Source organism: Phaethon lepturus, unplaced genomic scaffold (assembly GCF_000687285.1).
Source record: "Phaethon lepturus isolate BGI_N335 unplaced genomic scaffold, ASM68728v1 scaffold9326, whole genome shotgun sequence".
Lineage (NCBI taxonomy): Eukaryota > Metazoa > Chordata > Aves > Phaethontiformes > Phaethontidae > Phaethon > Phaethon lepturus.
The window spans coordinates 34,051-46,140 of record NW_010544121.1 but is presented as its reverse complement, the minus strand read 5'-3'; the positions used below and the strand labels follow the sequence as shown (position 1 = coordinate 46,140).

The 12,090-nt window shown below is 35.6% G+C and overlaps 1 protein-coding gene across 2 annotated transcripts in view; it reads right to left on the bottom strand.

Moving 5' to 3' along the window:
* Window positions 1–12,090, bottom strand: part of PPM1B (protein phosphatase, Mg2+/Mn2+ dependent, 1B) — a 36,226-nt gene that overhangs the window by 16,492 nt on the left and 7,644 nt on the right. Inside the window, exons 2-4 of one of the 2 annotated variants that reach the window (XM_010288570.1) lie at window positions 11,458–11,565; window positions 7,416–8,279; window positions 5,393–5,510 (exon numbers count right to left, since the gene is read on the bottom strand). In XM_010288570.1, the coding sequence (XP_010286872.1) occupies window positions 5,393–5,510; window positions 7,416–8,261 (964 nt within the window). In that variant the 5' untranslated portion in view covers window positions 8,262–8,279; window positions 11,458–11,565. The remainder of the gene's footprint in view (window positions 1–5,392; window positions 5,511–7,415; window positions 8,280–11,457; window positions 11,566–12,090) is intronic. The other variant, XM_010288571.1, reaches the window with a different exon arrangement.

Genomic DNA, 12,090 nt, shown 5'->3' with positions numbered 1-12,090 from the left:
ATGTTCCAGCATCTCCTTTGATTTCCAGCTATTATGATAAGATTATGACAAATCAGTTTTATATACAGTGTATATTCCATATACGTAAAATGTATCAACCAACTCACTGTATTAACTGAGTATTCATCTATTAGTTACGACTCTTTAAGACTACATAGAACACATGCCCGTATTTATGATTTAGGGTGTTAGTGTGTGGGGGTTTTTTTGTTTTGTTTGTTTGGTTGTTTGTTGTTTGTTTTTTTTTTAACTGCATGTCTGATACACCTTTTGAAATAAGCCAAAACCTATCAGAGAATTTACTTCTGTGCCTAGTTTTCTCTTCCTGAGACCGAACTACTTCTAAAAAACAAAGAACAGAAAGTAGCATTTGAAAGCAGTAGTAAGAAAAGACTCACCTAGCATAACTTAACTATTGTCCAACACTTGCATTACTCTGGAAATTAACTAGTTAAGTGACTCAAAACAGAAGCATGGCTGTGCTCACCATCATAAATGACTGAATCACAAGCTACTGACTACAACCTCGTAAGTATTTCAGAATACTCTTGAATGGGCAGCTTTGGAATGCAGCTATACACATTCTGTCAACCTCAAGACCCAAACTAGCAAAAGAGCTTTGGTACACAGTTCTTCCTCTGTAAGTTATCGCTTGCTGAGTTCAGTTTTTTAACAATTCTGTTAAAACAAAAACTCTGTTTTAGTATTAAAACAATAATTCTCTCGTTTTAATAACTCTGGAAAGATCTTATGGAACCACTAACTCAATTCATTGTACAAATACATAGGATCCCAACATTCTACTTAGGAATGTGCAAAGACAGACTACAAATGTTACATGTGTAAGTATTAAACTGCTTTTTGACACAGATTTTTTTTTTTTTTAATAACAAACCATTGCCTCAAACAATGCCTTTCTCTCCAAACCAGAGCTTAAAATGCCCAAGTATAGCAATGAAAAAAAACCCTGTTGTCTGAAAGGTTTGATGGGTTAGTTGAGTCAACTTGAAATTTAAGGTCCACAAGAGAACAGGAAAAAATTCCATATTGAACATTCTACATTCATTGAGAATACCACTGATGAAACTAAAATTGCCTCAGGAAGTCCCAAAGGATTTTATACTAAGTGCCAATGTTGCCTTGATTTAAGTTAGCCACTTACTGAAAGACAAGAGTATCTAAGAGAACTCCTAGATTCTACTTTTGACCTCTCCATCTTTGCAACTTATTAGTTCTAAGAGAAGCTGATTTTTTTCAGGAAGTTTTACTACACATATAAATAACATTGTTATTGGCTATCAACCAACTGCACATAACTTGTGAGCTGTTAATTCCTTAACTTATAAACACAGTTGCACACGATAATTTAACATGAACAAAGTCCATTATTTGCCTTTTGAAAGGAACAGTCATCATGTAGTCTGGTATTTTAAACACTAGCAAATTTGTTACAGATTCTCACTATATACAATCACTTACTGTAACTGAACATAGGTTCTTGGACTTACACATCAGAAACTACAAATAAATTATAACAAATATGCTGCCCTGAAGATGACTATCCTAAGGTGTAAACTATATTTAGAATACATGTAAAGTTAAAGTTTCTTTAGAAATACAACTTCTGTCTCTTGAAAATAACTAGAAGAGATGATCAAACCCAGATTATTAACATTACAACTTATCTACCAGGCTTTAAGTTTTCAGAATTAAAAGCAGTTTAAACCTTTCAAGGCACAGCTCTTCTAGGTACTCTTTTCCAGACTACCCTTAGTCTAAAGATGAATGCAAAACTGATTATGGCAGTTGTCCTTTCCTGATCAAAAAGATGTTTCCACCTTCCAAAACTTTTCCTTACTACTCCAGCACTTGAAATCATACTGTCTGCCCACCTCCGCTTTTTTTCTTGAAAAGTATTTCTGCTCACTACTTAAACCTGTAAAATCGAGACTACTTTTTTAAAAAAAAAAACACCACCTTTCCGAACAATTCTCCCCATGCTGCTTAATGCTTTGAAACATTTTCTTAAAGCTTCTCTGTATCACTTCTGAACTAATAATACTCAAGGCAAAAATTTAAGGTAAGAATTGCAGTCCAACAACTTAAAGTTAAGGAAACTGTGTCAAAATGACAATTTCATGGAATTTATTATGAACGCAAAAATTTGTTAGAAAACAGGTAAATATTTCAAGTTCTTCTGAAGTGTTTGCTTTATTTTCTCCACTTCTTGACAGAATTTCCTCAAATATACTCTCATTCCTTGCTAAATACTTAAAAGCCTTGCACTTGGTCCAATTAGCAGAACACAGAAAGACACAGGGAACTAATGCAAGGAAAAAAAAAAAATCAAGAGCTGAAGCAACAGAAGTCCAAGCTTTGAAGCAACTCATTTCTCAGGAACACTTAAGCTTAACAATCATTTTGAGTTACACTCAAAACAGCTCTGCAACAGTTCAGACTACAAACTCTCCACTTGTTTTTTTGTGTGTGTAGTATTTGTGAAATATGACAATATAGCTGAAATAAATTTCTGTTAAGAAGTTATTTTGATAGTAGAAGTAGTAACTCAATTATGCTGCATTGTTACTAGCAAATAGTGCTTCCTATGTCATTCTCAGTTAATTCAGTCCTTCTGATCAGAGGTTATTTGACAGCTTTTCTGTTAATCTTCTGAACATTCATTTATGAAAGCAATAAATTACATTGCAGACCCATACATTTTTCACCTATTTGCTAATCGAGAGAGGAGCCACCAAGAACCTGGGAATACTAACCAGTCGCCACTTAATGCACATCTGACTGCTGTCAGTAAAGGTAACTGGCTCCCGGCTCTCTCCCAGAGCCTATTAACAACAGGTCTTGTACTCTAGTCTGACATAGGAAGATAATAGGTATTTATCTTAACTAGTGTCATCGAGGAAGCCTGGGATGTAGGCCAAGTTCTGAGAAATGTGCCTAGAGTTAGCTTTTGAAGTGACCATTAGCTCTTTCTAATCTCAACAGAAACTACAAATATGCAAGCCATTTCAATTTAGATGCCATTTAAACAAGAGGGAAAGACACCACACACAATGCCAGAGCACTCAGAGATGTGAACTCGTGTCACGGCCTTCCTATATATATTTAAAAATTAAGGTTTGTTACACACAAATGAAAAATTAAACCATAAAGTATCTACACTATCACTTCTAGCATTAAAGTAAGTTTCAAAATTTTTCATACTGAAGTGGCAAAACTAGAAGTTGTCCACAGCAACCAGGTTACAGTGGCAGCATGTACATCTCCATGTCCCTGTTGCATTTTACACTGAATTAGTGTTAAGAAAAGTTATGAATGGTTAGTTGTGGGATTTTTGTATTCTCAGAAGATTCCTGATCTCCTTGGATGTACAGATTACTTCTCATTTATACGTAATCCATCTTATGGATATAAACTACTTTCTAATAAAAGCACATTCAATCAGTCCTTTCAGTATCCATTACAGGATTTTAAAAAGCCAGTGGGTGTCTCAGATATTCAAATAAACCAAAACCAACAACAAAACACAGAGGTGGCATCTATCTCTCATGTGACAGTGCTGGAGTCCTCTATTAGTAGTTCTCACCAAATAATCACAAGAAAGGAAATTAAGTATTTTACCTCTACAGATTATACACGCCATGCTTGGGTGGCTGGAAAGTTTCTGGATCCATGTGGAGAAAATTTGGTCAGTCACACCTTTCATACAAAATGCTCAAGCTCAGGCAGTCAGTGGCCAGAGCTGTGGTTTACACCTTGGCATCCAGATTTAAAATTACTTTCATGGAACTCTGTAATATTGGCAGTCTACAGGACTGTTTAGCGATTTTTAATATGAACACAGAAAAGTACCATTAGGACAGTAATAACATAGTATAAATACATAGTATAAAGCTAAACCACTGGTCTCAGCACCTGGAACAAATACATCTAAAAACGATACATGACTCACTATCCACCTATGAAGGGACCACCTCTTCATGAGGCACAGTTAAACTTGCACCTAGTAAGTAACTTGCACCCAGGCCTGAAACAAGTCAAGAAGGACTACAAGTGATCTCAACCAGCTTTCTCTTCAGTAAACCTTTTCCTTCCTCGAATACTGTTGCTATAACCGATAGCTCCAACAAATGGGTTAATAAGTTGCATCACCGTAAGTGGGTGACACTGTTTCAGTATTCTTCTGGTGAGATTACAGAAGTTTAAAGAATCGTTAACAACAAGCCTTTCAAAACCTTCACAGTATTATCCTAGCAACATTTTATAACAGCAAGACAAACTGTTCCAAGGACTCAGTTATTTTCATGCCTAGGTTGCTTCTGCAAAAACCTGTGCCAGCATCAGAACAAGGTTATGATGAAAAGCAAACTTTCAGTATCATCCCTGAACTTGAGTCAATTCTACCAAAACTGAGCTGTACCTGGATTACTAGAACAATTGAGAAGATTGAAGAGACTGTGAGGTCACTACATATAGCTGTCGTCAGACCTTAGAACAGCCTTAACCAGTGATAAAAGATCTTAAATTAGAAGCAACAGTTTGAAAGCTTGCTTCAAATGTTAGCTTTTCTGACATTAAGAATGCTGCAGAAATGCAATAAATATACAAGGGCAAGTCTTTCAATCTTAGTCAAGCTAACTTTCACTGTTTCTGCTTAAGGGAAGAAGTTGCATTCAACCTTTGGGGTAGAGTTATAAAATCAGTGACTAAATGAAACTGGTTAGGAATTAAGTTTAGTCCTCCATGAAGGTTCTAGATGATTATATGTTTTTTATTCACACACACACACAGACACTTGGTAAGCATTCGGAATCCAAAGGGATGATTGTATTCATAGTTATTTTGATCATTTATACTCTTATGTTTTCACAAAAGTGCATTTAAAGAAGTTGTTGGTGTCAAAAATACCTCACAGCTGTATTGAACAGAACCAGTTAAAAAAAGCTTAGATAATCAGATTAGTAAGTTGTCCCTTTATGAAAAACCCAATACAGCTTTTTCTTTCTGTCAAAAACTTTCACAGAAAAAGGGAGCAAGTACCACAAATATCCCTTTTAATAATATTTTTAAGGAAGATGTTAACAATATCACAGTTTACTTAGCCAATATAACACTCTACAAGGTCAGTGATTGCACTTTGACCTGTAAAGACAGAAGTAAAAACCTAAAGCTCACAGTTAAGGAAATGCTTGTGGAATACCAGGATAAACAAACTACATGGCTTAAAACATTTTTCCTGACACACAAAAATTCACAGTTGTAACCAGGCCTGAACTTGACTCAACATATAGTGGCATCGTGGCTTTCAGGGTTTTTGTTTTCACACTCAAGGAGCTTATGTCAGCATTTCTAATTAACAAAATCTATTTCTTACCTTCAACCCGTGATTCCAAGTACTTATCCAACTCGGCATCTTTTTTCACCGCCTCATCTGAGACCTTAGGAGCATTTGAAAAACAAACTAGTACAATACTCATGTTATCACGACTCCCCTATATGACAAAGAAAAAAAAGAAGAGTTAGGATCTTCAGCCTTATTTTTCATTTTTCTATTCTAGTCACATTATTACTTGTTCCAAATACAGTACTAAGGATATACCTGTGAAAAAAGAAACCTTGCAATAAAACTGTATTTCAATTAATAAGAACACCTAAGTTTCACAACTAAACTACTAACTAGAAGTAATTTTACTGATTTTTATTGTACATTTTTAGCCTTAAAGTTCAAAACATTTAATGGATTTATTTATATGTCAAGCATTTAAAATTAATGTCAACAAAGTGGGTAAGAAATTAGGCAGTCATTTAATGTTACCTTAAGCCAAGTTAAAACACAACTTATGTTGCAGAATGAAATGCGGAATACTTATCCTAGACTACTAGGATAGCTAGCTCCAGCTACTAATTTATTTCTGTTTCAGAGCATTCACACAAGACATTACATGCACGACAAATCTGTTTATCAGAATATACCCGTGTCATACATAGCAACTTGAAGAAAATAAGTGAAAATATGAATCCATTTAGTATGGCCAAGCTGATCTTATGGACTACCATGTGCTCAGCAACATCGGCCAACAGCTTTTTCAGGTACTAACTTTAATAACACTTCTTCACTAGTATGCTCTGATACCAGTTTCCTGCCTCAATTTTCAAAATTATAATCCACAGCCAAATTTAAAAACACAGTGTCTAAGTCACAAGAAGAACTAGTAGAACCATAATTTAAATTCCTGGTTTGAAATCAAGAAAAATCAAGATCTTAAACTTAAAAAAAAATAAATTTAAGTGCCATTAGTCACCGCATATTGTTTCTGTGTAAACCCAACCTACCGCATAGGAACAATCATCTATCACAACTACTCCTTCTCCTGAAGAAATTAAGTAGGAATCTGACATTAGAATAAACTCCTTCAAAAGTACTCAGGGGTTACTCCACATTCCCTTTTATACCAAGCATACGGGGACACCCATCTTCTACAGCAGTTAACATTATGTGGTACCATTCACATCCTGAAGACAGAAGACAACATGCTAATATCGTTACAAACTGCAGAGATCCAGGATCTGACTTGATAAAATAAACACGAAGTCAGGGCTCAGTTTTACTGAAAGTATACTAGAGTGACCATCCTTTAACAAGGCTGGTCAAGCGCCTGGTCAGAAAAGCCACAGTGTTTAAACCAATCATACAATGTATGGTATATGTTGTAATACAGCCCAAAAGTTACTTACCCTTTAGTGTTAGAATTCTGAATTTCAATATTTTCCTCAAAATTGCATGTTTAGGCTGTGACTTAGCAAAGGAACTCCATTTGCACTAGTAGGAGTTGCACTTTTCAGGGAATGCTGGAAATGGTATACCTATGAAACATTTGTAGACCAACCTGTAGTTGCTCCAAGCAAACTGAATTTGAGGAGTACAAGCAAGCTCAGATGCAGAACTAGTGCTTCTCCATCTAAGCTACAACTATGAGCTGAGGACACCACTTCAGATGACAGACAAACAATACCTTGAAGAGGAGATAGTGCAAGTGCTAGTTTTACGCAAAGGATACAAATACTGCCCAACTTGAAAGAACAAAAAAACCTACAAAACAGCTTGCACTGAATTTATTATTTTTTTTTAAATTGTATTTAGAAACAAAGTTTATGGCTGGAACTATATGCAGGTGTTATCTGAGAAAATTACAGCAATTATTTTTGCAATTGCTATCACCTCTCCAGGCACAAAGGATAAGGCTGTACATTCTTCTTGAAGAATATATAGTCAAATGGGTACAGAAGTTTGAGTGAAGGAAGAGGGAGAAGAGTCGGCCAGGAACTGCTGTTAACACTGTATCCATCTAAACAGAAGATCTTTTTAGAACAGCTGCTTGGAGAAAACAGTTACATACCTTATGTAAACAAGTGTCCACTACCCAATTGCACACTTTTTCCAGGTCATCTGATACTTCAAGTCTAGACTTAACAAATTCACAGAGCTCTTCATTGCTCATTACATCCCAGATTCCATCACAAGCCAAGATGATAAACTCATCTTCTTCTGCCCTTAAAATTTCACAAACCTCAGGCTCTGGAGAAACAAGTTGTTCTGTAGGGCCTTTACCGTCAACGCATTTGTAGTCATAGTCCCCCAGAGCTCGAGAAACTGCCAATGAACCATTAACACGCTGAATCATTACACTGCCTCCTGCATTCTGGATTCGCTCCTTCTCCCTTGGGTTGCAAGGTTTGTGATCCTGTGTTGAAAAACAGACTTGTCCATTCCTATAGAGAACAGCACGTGAATCACCACAATTGATAAAGTACACATGCTCAGGTGAAATCATAACTCCCACTGCTGTTGAGCCACTTCTGTCCATCCCATTTCTGAGGTCTGAGAAATTGCGCATATACTCATCAATTTTCAAAAAGCCAGTTCTGATTCCACTCTTGACATTTTCCACTGAAGGTTCAAGAGCAGATCCAGGTTTTTCTGTTGCCCTAAAATCTTCATTATTAGTGATGTGTTCCAATAAGTGCGTGGAGCAATAATTTGCAACACGAGATCCTGCGTGACCATCATAGACCGCAAAAAAGGACCAGTCCTCTAAGCCATGGGGAATACCTACAACAGCTGTGTGAGCATCTTCCATTTCCACTCTCCATCCCTGCATACTGCTGAGGCCATAACGCAAGCCATTCCCTGCACCATGAGCATTATGTTTCTCAGTTTTTGGTTTATCCAAAAATGCACCCATGTTTATGCAATATCGAATCTGGAAAACAGAGAAGAAAAATCTTATTTATAAAACCACCACTCCACATAAGCTTTTTTCTCCCTTTCCTGTGTTTCTTCTTTATAAAGCAAGTAATAAAGTACGCGTGTGCAGAAGTCAACAGCTATAATGGGGGGAAAAAATAATAAGTGACACAAATGAAGTGCAAACTTACAGACCCCTGTTTGCATTTTTGGCAGGCATTTTTTTGGTAAGGTGTTGGTCTTTTAAAGAGCTACTTAATCAAAATTAAAGGCTCTCCACATGAAGACAGAGTAGTTCACATACCTTTGCAGCCCTGCCAATTTTGTCATTCTCTACAGAAACTAATTCATGTTGTAAAGTAACAACCATATGACTCCTCTTTCCAGTTTTGTTGTGGCATGAAGAAAAGCTAATACTTCATAAATAAGAACAGACTGGTCTCACTAGCTTTGCATGTACTGTGCTACTTCTGTATTCTTGTAAAGCATGGAAAAAGTGAATGTAGACCATCTGCCAAAGGCAACAAGGCAGCAAATACCTCTTCGATCTAAGAAAACTTGCCACAGGATTCTCTTAAAAAAAATTATACTTAGTCCTTTGTAAAACAACACTTTCATTTTTACCATCCCTAAAAGACATTCATGTGTTTACCTGTGATTTTCAGTTCAAAGATGGACTGATCTTTATTTTCCAATGTATGCAGTTATAAGAGCTATCTAAGGAAAGAAAATAATCCACGGAAAGTTAGAAGTTCTTCAATATCTGGAGACTTACATCAAAATATGAGAAAGAACCATCTCCAGCAAGCAAGCCTGCAGGGAAAATGTTGAAACTTTAGAGGACTTCTGACTTCCTCTCCTGTACTAGACTATTTCGCACTTTACAAAGTCAGAGAACACGTTCTTTCATCCATAAATTCCATAGTACTTCTCTAAGAACTTCAGGAACTCGGATACCACAACCTCTGATCATGCTAAAAATGACTGCCCCACAAAACCCCTAGTGGCTAGATGTGGAAATTATAGCAACGTTCATCCAAAAAGAATTTGAGAATTCCGCCATGATTGATCCTAAGCCGCTAGGACTCTGACACAGTATTACCCACCAAGCCTGCAGAGTCATGATAATCTAGTACTGATTTAAAAATTTGTTACCAGGTCAGAAAAAAAGGTTAAGAAATCCTTACTTCTGCCATTCCCCTCATCTAAACACATTTTCAGCATACACAGCTTACTCTGACAGGGGAGAAAAAAAGAATAGCACAATGTAATGAGGAAAAGTTAGATTACATGCTCCACCTCCCTTTTTAGGGTAAACTTTAGGACTTTCCTCCAGATAATATGAACTTCTGCTACAGTGACCTCCATGAAGTGATGAGGATCTTCAACTTTCCACAGGCCCCAACAGTTTGCTCACCTGTTACGCCTCTTGAAATATATCTCGACTCTTACTTTTAATACCAATTTTAGACAAACTTCTCCAAATACTGCAGCAACCCCTTATCTGATTTACTTTTTAGTCTAGTTTTGTCATCTATCTTAATTGAGGTTTAATGACCTTTGATTCAGGTGCTGCTAACATTACGCAAAAGGAGCAATGTGGTCCTCTAAGAAGCTAAACATCATATAACTCAATGTATTTTCTTTAAAAGTAGAGAGAAAGTACCTGGCTAAGTTAAATCAACTGAGAAATGCCAGAATTTAAACAGCTCATGTTTGAGTACTATGCTATGTTCTAATTACAAGTCTTCAAATTATCTGTTCTGACATGGGATAAAACACTAATGAGACTCCAGGTTTAGAAATACTTCCTAGAAAGGATGATTTCTTAAACATTCAGCTAGAAGTTAAGGTTTTGCATGGACAGTATAAATGGCAACACTTGTGCAATTACCCACACTACTTCAGCTATGAGATACTACCATGATTTTTGATCATCTCTCATTTATTAGGGAACTCTACACTTGTGTAACAGTTGTCAATCTTCTGCTATCAAGAAGTCCGATGTTATAATAATATTCTTGTACTTAAGTTGTCTTAAGCAGCCATTAGAAAGAAAAAAGGAATTGTGTGGCACCAAAGAAAGTGTCCTGAGCCTTTTATGCTCTCCAAAATGGGCATTCCATGTACAAGGTACACATCCTCAGCTGCAGAATCTATAATAAACCCAAATTATTACGAAAACATGCACAAAGGTTGTTGCAAATTTGATTTTACTCCATATAAACATTAAAGTAGTCCTCAAACTGTATTTTAAAATGCAAACCCAGAAGTACCAATTTCACAGATAATGGCACATCTAATACAAAAAAAGCAAGTTATAGGATGACTTCAAATCTGCATCTAACATTCTAAAAAAAAAAGTTTCTATCCTTTTAACAAGTTTAAAAGTCATTAAGCCCTTTCAAACACAAACTATCTATCCTAAACTTTGCCCATCTTTCCAATCAGTTCAATTTTACGATACTATCTAAAGAATTTCATGCACAAGAAACCACAAATATTATCTTTGGTCTTTATCTCTGTAGTCACCATCCACTGGCCTCTAACTACATTACCTGGGATAGCAAAGATGAAGATAAAATGAAACAATAATAAAATAAATAATAAAACACAAATAAATGAAACAATAATAAGATAAATAATAAGACACAAATAAAAATAAATATATAATAAAACACAACCTTACATTATAATAGTATATATAATTAGTACAATACTAATATATATAACAGTATATAATTTGCAAGTGAAAGTAGTAAGTTACATTCTGCTCAGTTATTTGCATCATTATTTCTCCTTCTTTATCTGAAAAGAATTATTTGCAACATTGCGAATCAGTGGAAAAAACACAGAGCAACAGACATGAGGTATTCATTACTTAATGAGATACACAACCAAAATGCTTTTCACAACACCTTCTCTTGAGATCAGATTTTGCTTTGGAAAAAAAAAAGAATCAGTGTCAAATGGTGTCATAAAAGCAAAGCATGAGAGTGCTACACACCACCATAAACAAGTACTCTTGTTTAAGAACTGATGTTCTCAGTTAAGAGTTGAATAAGTTCCACATAGTTTAACAGTTAAACTAACATCAGTAAAGGAGATACATGAAAAGATTTTAATAGCTGATGACCACTCATTCACAAGTTACAATATAAAGTTATTTTAAAAGCATACAAAAACATTCTTACTGGTAAAGTGCAATACACAACTGAAATTCTGCCAAAATGACAGAAGTCCTCCAACACTTCAGATCTTGTATGAGATTCCTTTAATTGAGTTAAGTATGTCCTTATGTTCTTAAAAATCAAAATTGTGGAAGAAATCACATGACTGAGTAAGGAAAAGAGATCGAAACCTAACTAATTGCAAAAGCCTGTGAGCTCAGAATTGAGCATTGTGGGTTTTATATAAAATAAAAAAATACTGTTTTAAAAAAACACCCAAAGCACATGTTCCACATCTTAGCTTTACCTATTCTGTAAGTAGCTTCACTTCTTACAGCACACGAGTGAGAAACCTTAAAGAAAAATAATATTCAAGATTATATTCTTGATATTCTAAATATCCTATTTAATATTACCTATCTTTAATCAGGGAAGCACAAATTGACTTGCAATCACTAAGGAAACAGTAAGTTTAGGAGTCAACTTATGGCTAGTCTTATAAAAGACACCAAACACATAGAAGAAGAAATCTTTCTACTGCTGTGTATATTGTGTAGACTATGTAATGCAGCAACTGGTTTGAAGATGAGTTGAAAGAGTCAAGCCATTTCTGCGAGCATGGAAGAAACAGTGATTTCACTGACTCACCGCAACTCA